At 46.8% G+C, this 14,113-nt stretch overlaps 1 protein-coding gene across 1 annotated transcript; it reads left to right on the top strand.

The window, feature by feature from the left end:
- Positions 1-515: 515 nt before the first annotated feature.
- Positions 516-8,631, top strand: LOC132591388 (uncharacterized; the record flags this gene model as incomplete). The annotated part of the gene is made up of 11 exons (XM_088659887.1): positions 516-607; positions 5,334-5,413; positions 5,813-6,081; positions 6,280-6,359; positions 6,455-6,554; positions 6,647-6,730; positions 6,950-7,054; positions 7,363-7,414; positions 7,613-7,685; positions 7,788-7,870; positions 8,460-8,631. Coding segments are annotated over 9 exons (888 nt in total), but the record flags the coding sequence as incomplete, so codon positions are not given.
- Positions 8,632-14,113: the final 5,482 nt, after the last annotated feature.

Here is a 14,113-nt window from a genome sequence, read left to right on the forward strand (position 1 = left end):
CTTTGATGGTGTTTCCTGCTTGGCAGGGGGTTGGACTGCATGGCCCTTGTGGTCTCTTCCAACTCTTAGATTCTATGATTCTTCCTTAATTCTAAGCATATTGCAAACACCCAAAACCAGTTTTGCCTCTCGCTTGGGTTGATTACTTCTAGTAAAAAAATGAACTAGATCCAACCATCCTGCCCAGTCTGGTCTATCCCCCAGTGCTGAGAGACAACCTACAGCTTCCTGAACTTCTTGTATACAGAACATATCCTAGGCTTAAGTTGCAAAATATATATGCACTGCCATCAGTTGTGAGTGGCCAGGTTTTTAGATTGTCAGGTTCCCCTGCAGGAGATACAAAAGCAGGGGTCCAACTTTCATGCTGCTCCATTCAGTAGATCTAAACTGCATGTCTTTCTACAGAGAGAGGACTTAGAGTACCATCCAGTGGGATTTGGTTATAAGGGGGGGGGTCCCCCTTGGCACAGAAGGAAACTGGAGATGTCCTTTTCCAAGCAGTGCCCTGAAAATGTGCTACCTCTGTGGGAGGCCAACTTTCACCACGAAGCAGCAAAGAATATGGAACAGGTGTGGATACTCATGCAAAAGGGAGAAAGCCCTGGTGAGTTGGACCTGTGTTACCTAGTAGTGTAGTCAGCTTTCTGTACAAAGTCAGCCCCTGGAAGCCCTCCCCTCACTTTGAATTGCACCTTTTGGGAACAATCAAAACGCCTTCGTGATGTAAATGTGTAATTTGATGAAGCCTTTTGTCTTAGTAATAACACTAAACGCCATCTGGAGACTTTTGGTCCCCTCTTTGAAGCTCGAAAGGAAGCCTGAAACATTTAAGGGTACTTTTACCAGAAGGGGAGGAGGGGAGGGAGGGAGGGAGGAAAGCTTAACAGCTGCCTGAGAAAATTGATCTTTGGTCTGAATTATTGTGTGTTCCTCCACAAGGATTCAAGCACACACCAGAATTTTAGGTTTGCACAATTCATAGGCTCTGCTTCCCTAGCACCAGAAATTTACTTTTTTTTAAAAAAAAAACTTTTTTGCGGGGGTTGGAAGTGACTGGGAAATGCAGTGAAAAATGTGGGCTGAAAGTGTGGACTAACAGGATGAAATGTAAACATCCCACAAGCAAATCAGGATGAATGCTCATTATGTAACTGCCCTGTAAACGCATCAGAACCAATGTTCAATAAAGGCTGGACACAGGGGTGCCAATAGGATTTGCTGGGGCCCGTAAACTATATGTGGATTAAAGGTAAAGGGACCCCTGACCATTAGGGTCCAGTCGTGACCAACTCTGGGGTTGCGGCACTCATCTCGTGTTATTGGCCGAGGGAGCCGGCGTACAGCTTCCAGGTCATGTGGCCAGCATGACAAAGCCACTTCTGGCGAACCAGAGCAGCGCACGGAAACGGTGTTTACCTTCCTGCTGTAGCGGTACCTATTTATCTACTTGTACTTTGACGTGCTGGGACCGAGCAACGGGAGCTCACCCTGTCACAGGGATTCAAACCGCCAACCTTCTGATTGGCAAGCCCTAGGCTCTGTGGTTTAACCCACAGCGCCACCTGTGGATTGCCCCCTCCCTACTCCCAGATCCCTCCTTCCACCGCCCAGCAGTCTGTTGCGAAAAACTGCTTCAATGTACTTAGGTATATTGCTAATATTGGACAGCTATTTTGATTTAATAGTCTTGATTTAATGTTTTTACTTAACTGATTTTAACCTACCATTCAAAGTTCCTGCCTTCACAAAGCATTTTATACCGTGTTTCTCTGAAAATAAGACAGCGTCTTATATTTATTTTTCCTTTTAAAAAAACACACTACGGTTTATTTTCAGGGGATGTCTTATTTTTTTGTTCCTTCTCCTCCTGCTGTGGCCGGCATTGCTGCTGCGCCTATCACTATGTCTTATTTTCGGGGTATGGCTTATTTTATGACTACGTCTTAAAATAGGGGAAACAGGGTAAATAGTTCAAAAACCATACTCATGTAATTATTAAATAACATTTAACCATTGCATTTAAAAAATAGCAACAGCTTTTAAAAATCAAATAGATTTCAAACAGAAAAATAAACAGTCTTCAGTTATTCATGAATAAGAACAATCATGTGTTCAATGATCCACATCTCTTTCTGAAAAAGAGCAACATCCAAATGGCAGCTTTGCAGATTTGGTGGCAGAACCAACTCTCAGCCTAATCCACCTCATGGGGTTGTTGTTGCAAATATCAAAGTGGGAGGAACCATGAAGAAAAACAAGGTGCAAATAGGTCGTATTCAAAGACCATTCAGAGACTGAAAAGCAAAGATGCACAAAGCTGTCTCCCCTTTCAAATCATTTAACTGCAACATTCCACATTTCTGATATTTTATAGTGAACTACAAAAAGAAAAAAGACACACACACACACCGCACCACACACAAATCCTCTAAGCACCACACTGGCACAATTTTGGTGACTGAACCAACTCTCAGCCTAACATACTGAGGTGCAGGTGGGTTCCCATCCCAAGACCCAGTGATAAGAGCAAGAACCTTTATTGAACTAACAGAACTAGACAACGGGGGCAAAGCAACTGCTTATATACATTTCTGAAGGGATGGGCCACTCCCACTCTCAACATCATTGGCTGTCTAAACTCCCAAGCTGCAAATCATAACTCAGAGTTTAAGGGCCAATGGGCCCAAATCCTGAAATGTTCTATGATTGGATATCATGTATCGAAATCAGAACACAGGCACTCAGAATCCTTAGTCCAGACTCAAGTTCAGGCAAACACACTGAATACATAACACCTACTTTGCAGAGTTGTTGGAAAGCCCCCCCCTCCCCCCCAAAAGCTATACATACACCACATAGTTTTTCCCCTTGGTCATTGCAGAATAGCTTTTGCTGTGGTGTTTGTGTGTGTTAATCTTCTGGCCCTCTTGCTGGATGGGCAGAGGGAAGGTGGGTGGGCACTGCTTCCTGAAAGCCAGGAACTCACTGAGCCACATGATGTGCACTCAAACACACCATTACCCAGCAAGCAGAGTCTGGGCTGGGCAACAATGAGCAGGGGTCCTGAAACTAAGGCTCGTGGGCCGGATGCAGCCCAATCGCCTTCTAAATCCGGCCTGCGGACGGTCCGGGAATCAGCATGTTTTTACATGAGTAGAATGTGTCCTTTTATTTAAAATGCATCTCTGGGTTATTTGTGGGGCATAGGAATTCGTTCATTCCCCCCCCCCCTTCCCAGCCACTTTGGGCGGCTTACAACAGAAAAATGAAATAAAACAATTAAACATTAAAAGCCTCCCTAAACAGGGCTGCCTTCAGATGTCTTCTAAAAATCTGGTAGTTGTTTTTCTCTTTGACATCTGATGGGAGGGCGTTCCACAGGGCAGGCGCCACCACCGAGAAGGCCCTCTGGATGTGAAATGAAGATGCAGCCCAGCTGCAGGTGGAACAGCAGGTGCCTCCGAGTTCTGACAGAGGAGCATCACCACTCAGGAGGGGCCAGGTGGGGCCAGGTCCTGGGGGGGGTTGCCACGGTGACAAGGACCCTCCCTCCCTTGTGACATCTCTTGTTTCTCCTTTAAAAGCCACTGACTTGCAGGCGGCCATTGTGGGTTTGTAGTGAGGCGAGGAGAGAGAGAGAGGAGTTAGTGGCGGTTGGTGGTGGTTGGTGGCGAATAGGAGAGGAGAGGAGTTTGGTTTGTTATTTTTCCATTTTCTTATTTTAATTTTGATTTGATTTATTACTTTTATTTGATTTATTTGATTTGATTTATTTTCATTTTCTTTTATTCTTTTCTTTTAACACTTTTATTTATTTTATTTTGTTCTTTATTATATTATTTTTGTTCTTTGTTTTTTGTCTTTTCTGCACATCTGTGCAGAGTTTGTATATATTTTGTACATAGAGTAGTTAAGGTTAAGTGTAGGGTTAGGGCGGGGGTTAGGTGTAGACTTAGGGCAGGGGTTGGGGTCAGATTTAGGCTTGGGTGGGCATTTTAGATAGTTAGTTACTTTAGTGAGGCGGGTGGGATCTTTTCGTGGACAAAATGGGCAGGCTGTAAGTAGCATTCCTTCCCTTTCTCTTCATCTCCGGGGGTGGGGGGTTCTTCTTCTTCTTCTTCTTCTTCTTCTTCTTCTTCTTCTTCTTCTTCTTCTTCTTCTTCTTCTTCTTCTTCCTCTTCCTCTTCTGTCACTCATAGCCGAGTAAGATTGATTTCCATGAACAGTGAGTTTTAACTGTGAGTCTGTAAGTGATAAGTGACTGTGGAGGCTAATTCTGGATCCACACGTCCTTCCACAGTGGGGACATAGTTTTCTGGGCGGGAGTTGATCACAGTAAGGGTTTGCAAAGCATGCCTTAGCTCATTCCCTTTTTGTATCCTGAGTTCATGCGTCTTCAAAGCCCATAACACCTTTGGTAAAAGCTGTTCTCCTACTGGAGCGCTCGCAGGCCAGTGTTTCCCAGCCATTGGTGTTTATACAACATTTTTTTAGATTGGCCTTGAGAGTGTCTTTGAACCTCTTTTGTTGGCCACCAGTATTACGCTTTCCATTTTTAAGTTTGGAATAGAGTAGTTGCTTGGGAAGATACTAATCAGGCATCGGAACCACATGACCAGTCCAACGAAGTTGGTGTTGAAGAAACATTGCTTCAATACTGGGGATGTTTGCTTCTTCCAGGAAACTAGTATTAGTTTGCCTGCCTTCCCAAGAGATGTGTCACATTTTTCGGAGACACCATTGATGGAATCTTTCAAGGCGTTGGAGATGGCGTTTATAAGTGGTTCATGTTTCAGAAGCCTACAGCTGGATTGGTAGTACAAGAGCCTAGACTGAAACGCCAAAGACTAGTTTCAATGGACCAAGAACGGTTTTCATGGGTGGTTCTGACTTTTCCCTTTTCCCAGTGGGAATTCCTATTTGTAGAGCAGAGGCCACAGCTGGTCGGCAGTTGCAGTGCCTGTGTGCTTTGTGCTGGGGGCGCTGTTTAGCGGCGCTCCTTGGTTGCTATTGGACAGTTACTTGGATAGGCTGAGCAGATTGGTTGAGCGCCTTGTGAGCAAAAGGTTCAGCCTTCGTTAGGGCAAATGCTCTACCCTTATTTACGGGAGCCTTTGGAATGGAAAAAGGAAAGGACTGTGTCAGGATGATGTGTTTTGTGGGGACATTTGCAGAAGTGAAGGTGTTGGTTTGGGCTGCAGTTGGAGGGGGGTATGGTGCCTGTTCTGCCCATTCGGTGGTAGTTCCCTGTCTTCTCCAGACACCCCTCCTCACACACAAGAATTTGGGCTGCCGGCGTCTGAGTCTCTCTCTCCGCTCATCTCTTCTAGGATCAGGTGCTTAAGGCGCCTGTTTCGGCGCTGCCGCAGGGTGGCCCCCCAGCAAGGCCCAGAGCAGCCCGTGGCGCCAGGTGAGCAAGTGACCCTCCTTTTTTGGACAGAGGAGGGCAGCAATCGGCATGGGGGGAAAGCTAGTCAAAAGATGGAAAGAGCCAGGTGGCTGAATCCGACCCAAGGTCCATTGGGCCAGTGGCTGGAACCCCCTCCCCCAAGAGGCCAACCCATTTTGTGAAGTCCAATGAATGAAGCAGGGGACTGGGCTGGGGGCATGGCTGGGGGGCAGTTGCCAGCGGGAGGGGCACCTTCCCTGGGGAGCCACATTCTGGGGAAAGGAGGACAGGATTGGCCCCCAAGGCCTTGGGATGTCCCACCTCTGCAGTAGGACTTGGAATCCAGGAGAAAACTCTTGGAATAGCCTTGCCAGGGGCTCAGGGACGGACTCACCTGTTCGCATGTCCTTCTTTTTGCAGTTCTGCGGTTCCACATCCCTTCTCCAGGGGTGAGTATTGCAGAAAACAAGAACAGGGACTGGATCCCTCAGACCTGCCCCTCACTCTGCACTCTCAGATGCAGAGAAGCCCTCCCCTCACAAGGAACTGACAGCCTGACTTTTGCATTTCAGCTGCTCGAGGATGAGCAATTATACATCCTCGGGGTCATCCAGAGCTGCCAGGCAGCTGAGCTCAGGGGGCTGCGAACCCTGAAGTGCTCCAAGCAGGAGACGGCCAAAGCCATTTTGGTGAGTGAGGGGTGGTGTGAGGGACCCCCGCGGGGAGGTGGAGGGAAGGAGGGCCTTTAGGGAAGGGGTTGTTCATCTGCGGAGAGGAGGACCCTGCCGGCTTAGTGTCCCCTGGAAAGCCAAGCCTGGTGTTGGGGGTCGGAGTTGTCCTCTGCAGGCCCCAGAAAGAGCTGATTTTCCTCCTTTGTTCTCTTCCAGGACATCTTGGGGCCCTTGGAGCACTTCAGGGATCGCCCCCTGACCCTGGCCCTTGCCTTGGAGGCCCTCCTCCAGCTCAGGTGAGTTGGGTCTTTGGGATGGAGGGTGGGTGGGGGGCAGAACTCCAAGGGAGACTCAGAGGAAGCGTCTAACCCTCTCGCTTTCATCTCTGCAGTACCATGAGGCCCAAATTCAACTGTGACATGATCAGTGCGATCCTCCATAGGACCATGGAGGCAGTACTTCAGGGCCCAGAAAAGGAGGAGGAAAGAGAGGTATGTCCTTTGTCCTGAATTCCCTTTGCATGGCTCTTTCTTCTTCATCATATTTCACCAACATTCAAACTCTCTTCTCTCTTTTCCCGCAGGAGCTGAAGCGCCACTTCCGTCTCCTCCTAGGAAGTCTCCTAATGGAAGCCCCCAATCCAGGCACCCTCCTGCAACTTTTAAGCGTAAGTGTCCCGATGGCATCAGGGGTGGTTTTAGGGTTGTCCCCCCCCATCCCTTACCCATTTCTGGGGCACAGAGCCTCTTTGGCCCTCAATTTGGTCCAAGACCAAAGCTGGCAAACCCTCATGGTCCAGAAGTGCCAGGGACTCTGTGGTGGGGGCAGTGAGGGCCGCTTTGGCCCAGACTGGCCCCTGACTCTGAGACGCTCTTTCCTCCTGCAGGACCTGCGAGGATACGCCCTGGGGGAAAGTGGGGAGGCTCAAAAACTAGCGGCCAGCAGCATTTCATTGCTGCTGGCTGTTGCCTGGAAATTTCCCCGCCTCCGAGTAAGTAGCTCGCCTTCTTCTATTCCTTTCTGTGTTTGCTTCCATCCCTCCAAGAGCACATCTGTGAGTGAGCTTTAACGCAGATGATGCGGTGTGTGTCCCTGGGGGCCAGGGTGAGGCCAGAGGCTTTTCCTGCCCCCTTTCCTGCGGCTGCCCTTCCACCTCTGCCCAGGAGGCTGCAGGGCCCAGGGAGGTCCTCTGAAACAAGGGATTGGGCCCAAGACAGAGGGAGACCCGTCCTTCCTGGCTTGGCGCTGCTTCTGTGCTCTCTTGCTCCCAACTGACCCCGATTTTTTTTTCCTCTGCAGATGACGGTAGTTCGGCCGGACCTGGCCTGCTTCCGCTTGAAGCCGGAAGAAGGTGGGTCCCACACCTTGGAGACAGCGAACTACCTTGTCCCTTTATTTGCCCAAGACCCACCTCTGAGGTCTTCTTGCTGGGACTCCTGCAGGACCTGCTCCCTGCCTGGCAGGCCTTTCCCACCTTTGACTGAAGGATGGGGGGGGGTGGAAGGCCCATGGGAAAATCTCATTTTCATTCTCGTTCTCTTCCATCCAGATGACATTGTCATTGAGGATTTATAGGCAGTGCGGACACCAGAGAGAGGCCAACATCCAAATGAACTCAGCAGGTAAGACTTTCTCAAAAGCCCACCTGTAGTTAGAGATGCCCTGTTTCATCTGTGAGAGAAGCAGGAACTCCTGGCATCCTGCTTACCTTTTTTCTCTTGCAGGCGACAGAATGATGGCGGCAAGACCTCCTTTTCCATATTTTCATGGGGGCAGAAGGGATGCAGTGGCTGTGGGACCAGATCAGGTAGGGGGAAGCTGCCTTGTGGGGACAGAGGCCAAGGGGTGGGGGGACAAGGATGAGCAGGCAAGGATGAGAAGAGGCCAGGGGAGGGTAACCAATGGCTCTCAACCCCTCGGTGAGTGAGGGACTTTCCCCTCTGTCAGAGAACAGGCTCCAGCAGATGGAGCAGATGAGATCCAGAGGAAGCTGTAGAGGGAAGTGAGGGCGTGATGGGGCTCATCCCCCCAGATGGGAGCCCATGGAGGAGAACTCTGATTCTAAACCTCTGCTGCCTCATGGAATGGCTTCAGGAGAAGAAAAGGCTCCAGAGTAAACTCTACACAGATGCAGAGTGGAGTCCCTAAGATGGTTGGATGGCATTTTGTAGACCTCCTTCTGCAGCCAAATTGGGGCCTTATGCCTTGCTCTTGTTTCCTTTGGACCACCTCAGGGAGGCCGAGAGAGAGGGGGGTCTTGCTGTCTGGGCACAGGGTGGCTACCTTTGTTTTGGCAAAAGACAGGGCAGGGCAGGGGACAGAGAGAGATCTGAAAACTGTTCACATTATTTTGCCTCAAAGGATCTCATGGAATTTTGGGTTTTCCCGTTCCTTAGGATATATGATCTACTCCCTATGTAACTCCACGTGTCTCGGTCTCGAGCTGATTGAAGGCAGAGACGGGATTTCACCAATTGGTGAAAAGAAGAAAGAGAACTGGAATAGCATGGAATAAAAATAAATATTTTTAATGGATTTTGAATAAATGCACAATAAATTGTTACTGTTTTGAATTTCCTTGTATTATTGTCTTCCATTGATCCACACTTTTGTTCTTGCAGCCTAAAATAGCACTAGCATTTTTTGCTGCTGCATCACACACAGGTTGACATGTTAAGCTTATGGTCCACTAAGATCCCTAGATCCTTTTCCCTACCAGCAAACCAGGGGTCCCTCATCTCATATTGGTGCAGCTGGTTCTTCCTGCCAAAGTGCAGAACCTTAGTATGGCTAGAGGTCCTCTTTGCTCGCCACCAGGGAGTGACCACGTCGCAGTCAGTGCTGTGGTCGCTCCGTGTGGCATTAACACAGTTCAGTGCAATCGCCTGGTGACAATCCAGTCCCGCTGGTGCCAGTGACCTGACATCTAAGATGTCTCCAGGACACTGAGTGTTTTGCCTTGGTAGAGCATAACATGTTTGTGACGCAGAGGCTGTGGTATGAGCACAGTTCAGGTAGCCTGTCTCCGTTCTTGTTCAGGCTCCCGATTCCAAGGGGGCCTCTGCGGTTATCCCAGCTGTGATGAACTCTCCCAGCAGGAATAGGAATAGTAATAATAATAATTTTATTATTTATACCCCACCCATCTGGTTGGGTTTCCCCAGCCTCCGAACCTCAATTCTCTTAGATAAGAGAAGCTACACTTTTCAGAAGGAATGACACAAAATGTAAAAAGCAGATAGCCAGGGAGTGACTACTCACAGTTAATCCCTCAGGCTAGGTAGGCGTGGGAGGTAAGATTCCCTGCCCCCTTCTTCCTACAAGGAGCTCCAAGTTGGATGCATAATCTCCCCCTTGTTAGCCTCATCACAGTCCAACAAAGTAGGTTAGGCTGCAACACCGCGCTGAGACCTCCAGGTATAGGGTGGTACAGTATATAGATTCAATAGATAAATATAAATAAATAAACACAGCAACTGGGACAAGGTTACCCAGCAAGAATGTGCCACTGCACCAGGCTGGCTTTGTAGAATGCAACTTATAGCAAGACATGGGTGGGAGGAAAAGTCTGGGAACCTTTGCAACATGATGCTTAAAATCTTAACAGCAAACACTTTGCCAAGCTTGGCACTTCCTGTTAAAAGAATCTCCTGTAGCAGGTCATCAATAGTCTGGCTTCAAGTTGTCCTGATTGGAAGAAGAAGAAGAAGAAGAAGAAGAAGAAGAAGAAGAAGAAGAAGAAGAAGAAGAAGAAGAAGAAGAAGAAGAAGAAGAAGAAGAAGAAGAAGAAGAAGAAGAAGAAGAAGAAAGAAGAAGAAGAAGAAGAAGAAGAAGAGTAGTAGTTTGGATTTGATATCCCGCTTTATCACTACCCGAAGGAGTCTCAAAGCGGCTAACAATCTCCTTTCCCCTCCCCCCCCAACAGACACCCTGTGAGGTGGGTGGGGCTGAGAGACTTCAGAAAAGTGTGACTAGCCCAAGGTCACCCAGCAGCTGCATGTGGAGGAGCGGGGAAGTGAACCCGGTTCCCCAGATTACAAGTCTACCGCTCTTAACCACTACACCACACTGGCAGTAAGAACTGTTAACTGAGCTAACCTGTTGGTCGCTCACAAACTCCACCCCCCCCATTAATGATATAAGGCTACTTTGAAATATAGTTGACAATCAAATGTGTTGGGTTCATTCATGCAGGGAATGCACAACAACCTGTCTCTTTCCAGCCACATCAGTAAGGAGCAAAACGGAGATGTGTGTACTGTGAAATGCAAGTGTCTATGCACTGGGTTGCATGCTCACTCCTTTAGAGACATGCTTTTGATGTAGGAGTTTCGTGGCATTTCAAAACACGACAAAGTAGTCTTCTCCAACCTGCCCTCCTCCAGGTGTTGTGGAATACAACTCCTCTGGCGACCCCCTGTTGGCATAGCAGACTGCATTAACATTTTAAACATGTTGTCTTTGTTTTAGTGGGTATATTTTAGTGGAGTCACTTGGAGATATTCTCTTTTTTGTGAAAGGAAATAAATACAGGAATCATAAATAAAGAATCCAAAACAGCTGCAGTGGACCAGGTTTGGGGAGGCCACTTAAAAAACTCACTACAATCTTTGATAGCCTACAGTATGTTCTAAAAGGGCCACTTCATTTGAGCAGCAATATGCATTTTCTGCTACACAGTGGAGAGCCATAACCAGTTTCTCACTACCTGGAATAGTTCCTATGATGCACACAGCTGAAAGCATGTGCTGGTCACACGCACATCCTAGGTTGGGTCCAGGTTGGATTCAGTCACACTTAGTCCCATATAAACCAATGGTGGTTAAGTTAGGGCCGACTAAAGTGCCATTGGTTTGCAAAACACTTGCCTTCCAGATTGGCTATAATGCAGGAGTGGAGAGCAGGGAGAGAGTATTTTTTTCCAGCACAGGAAGTGAGCCATAGCAGGCTGGGAGAGAATGATTTGAAGCAGTGCAACATCTGTGTAGGAATGTCAGGGAATCCTGATGAAGATGAAACCAGGCAGAATTGCCAGTGCTCACTTATTTGGCCCATATCCAGAAGATAAATCAACCAGCAAATACAAATCTGTTGTTGCCTTCAGTCCACAAGTGCTATGTAAATGTTTACAGTTTCCCTGCCTATTTGCATTGGGGGGAAATGAATTTGAGTTGAAATGAACGGGACAGCATAATGTAATGACAATCTAATTTACATACAGTAAATAAATATGTAATTATATACATAATTATGCAAGTTACTTAATTTTGCCATAGTGGAGATAAATAGCATAGCTTTTTGGCAGAAGACTAATGGCAGCAGAAGAGAAACAGTGTTGCATATGACAGCTACAGGGCAGGGCAGGAAATGAAATGATGGTCCTTAGGTGTGCAAGAGGACAAGTTTTCCTCCCACCACTCCATTTAGTGATAAAGGTAGACCTTCCCACCACTGGTTTATTGTCATACTTACATGCATGTGCATAGAAAACATGGACACACATCTGATTTGGACATGAGTCATGAATAGAATAATTGGAGGTATCCCCAAAGGCAGGCATCCCCAAACTCGGCCCTCCAGATGTTTTGGGACTACAAATCCCATCATCCCTAGCTAACAGGACCAGTGGTCAGGGATAATGGGAATTGTAGTCCCAAAACATCTGGAGGGCCGAGTTTGGGGATGCCTAGCCAAAGGGTCCTCTGGTCCAACTCCCTGCAATGCAGGAACACAGCTAAAGAATCCCAGGCAGATGGACGTCCAGCCTCCACTTAAAAACTTCCAACAAAGGAGAGAGTCCACCACCTTCTGAGGTAGCCCATTCCACCATCAAACAGCTCAGAAAGTTCTTCCTAATGTTTAGTCAAAATCTCCTTTCCTTGTACCGCAGCTTGAAATAACTTAAGTACAGCTAGTTAAAGTCCAGATCCAACCCCATGTTTTTAGGTGTAACGCATAAAAAGAATTAAGGGGGCAACTTGACAGGACTCTACTGCCACCTGCACCCCTTGGCTTTTTACTCTGTATTCTGAAAGAAAACAACAAACCCCTGCTATGGGGCACTCTTGTTCCAAAGGAATAAAAGCTCAACAGAAGAGCTTTGCTCTGGTTTGCGGCCCCAAATGCTAAAGATTCTCCCACATTCAACCAAGCCTCTTCATGTGAAACATATCAAATTCTGCACTGAGAACTGACCCTTAACCTCGAGGTTGAGACCACCAAGTCAGTTTGCATTTGATCTCACTCAGATTTAAAATGTGGGCCGCTGCCTCTTTCCTTCCATGTCTCCCTGCTCTCCCAAAGATTTCAGTATCCAGGGTATATATTCTGTCCGCATAAAGCCTGGTCCCATGTTTAGTGCAAGACTGTAACTCAATTACGGTACGGTGTTTCACGTTTCAAGGTTAAAATCCAGGAACCTGCACAAAACCTAAGATGGAACAGCTATAGGGATATTTAATCTGGCAACATGTGATGTCATTTATGAAGATTAAAGAAAATTGTTCCAGATCTTACAGCAAAAGGGGTGGTGGTATCAGAGTGGGAGAGTATAAATTCCAAATTAAAAATACAGTTGCGCCCGAGACCTGGAGAGAAGCCTTTATCACATTGATACCAAAGCCAGATACGGATAGAGCTCAGGTAAAGAATTATCGCCCAATCTCATTGTTAAACGTGGATTATAATTTTTTTGCAAATATCATGGCTACAAGATTGAAGAAGGCACTTAATAAGAACATTATCCACCAAGACCAAGCAGGTTTTTTTACCTGGTAGACATATAAAGGATAATATTAGGAATATAGTAGACATTTTTGAAAGGTTAGAGGCAAAAAGGAACACAAAAGCTATGTTAATGTTCATTGATGCGGACGTTAATATAACGTAACGTTAATATAAAAGTAGTTTACTCACAGATTCATTCAGGTTCACAGACATATACCCCTGAAGGCAGGCTTAGGTTACATAGCAACTAGAACTATTCCATAAAGAAGTTAGTCCCAAGTCACTTCTCCAAACACACAGCAACATCCAAAATGGAGAACACACACTGATTAGAACATGGAGGCCGTGTGCTCCTCCATGCTAGTATACAGTGGTACCTCAGGTTACAGACGCTTCAGGTTACAGACACTTCAGGTTACAGACTCTGCTAACCCAGAAATAGTACCTCAGGTTAAGAACTTTGCTTCAGGATGAGAACAGAAATCGCGCAGCAGCAGCAGGAGGCCCCATTAGCTAAAGTGGTGCTTCAGGTTAAGAACAGTTTCAGGTTAAGAACGGACCTCCAGAACGAATTAAGTTCTTAACCAGAGGTACCACTGTACAACAGACCACACCCTCCTCAACTCTGTCCCAGCTCAGGAGGAAACAGAAAGTCTTCTCCTGAGTGGAAAAAACATCCCCTAACATGTCCACTGTAGGAATGTTGTACTTGACTGCTATAAGTTTCACATCCCACACCCAGTTCAAGGGCCCCTCCATACTTTTAAAACAAAACAAAACGCCTGCTCTTGAGGTCTTTGTTCAAGGCAAGTGTTTTCTAGTAAATCAGCCTCTGAGGCCTTATCAACTTTGCTGGATGTTGCACCTGAGTAACTATTCCAGTTTATATACAGTGGAACCTCGGTTTATGAACACCTTGGTTTACGAATTTTCGGTTTACGAACGCCACAGACCCATCTGGAACGGATTCATTCACTTTCCATTACTTTCAATGGGAAAGTTCGCTTCAGTTTATGAACGCTTCAGTTTAAGTACTCCGCGGACCATCCGGAACAGATAAATCCACTTTCCATTACTTTCAATGGGAAAGTTCGCTTCAGTTTATGAACAGACTTCCGGAACCAATTGTGTTCATAAACCGAGGTACCACTGTACAGCATAAAATATGCTCTATTTTTGCCAGGGACATAAACTCTTCCTCATCTATTCCTAAACATGCCATTTCAGCAAAGCTTGGAGTAAAATAGTCCAATATTCTTTTCGTAAATATTTGCACAAACCCAGTCCTGAAACTGGGAAACCACAACACTAGGTGAGAACTTGC

The sequence above is a fragment of the Zootoca vivipara genome, chromosome 16, assembly GCF_965207765.1.
Source record: "Zootoca vivipara chromosome 16, rZooViv2.hap1.1, whole genome shotgun sequence".
In the NCBI taxonomy this organism is placed as follows: Eukaryota; Metazoa; Chordata; class Lepidosauria; order Squamata; family Lacertidae; genus Zootoca; species Zootoca vivipara.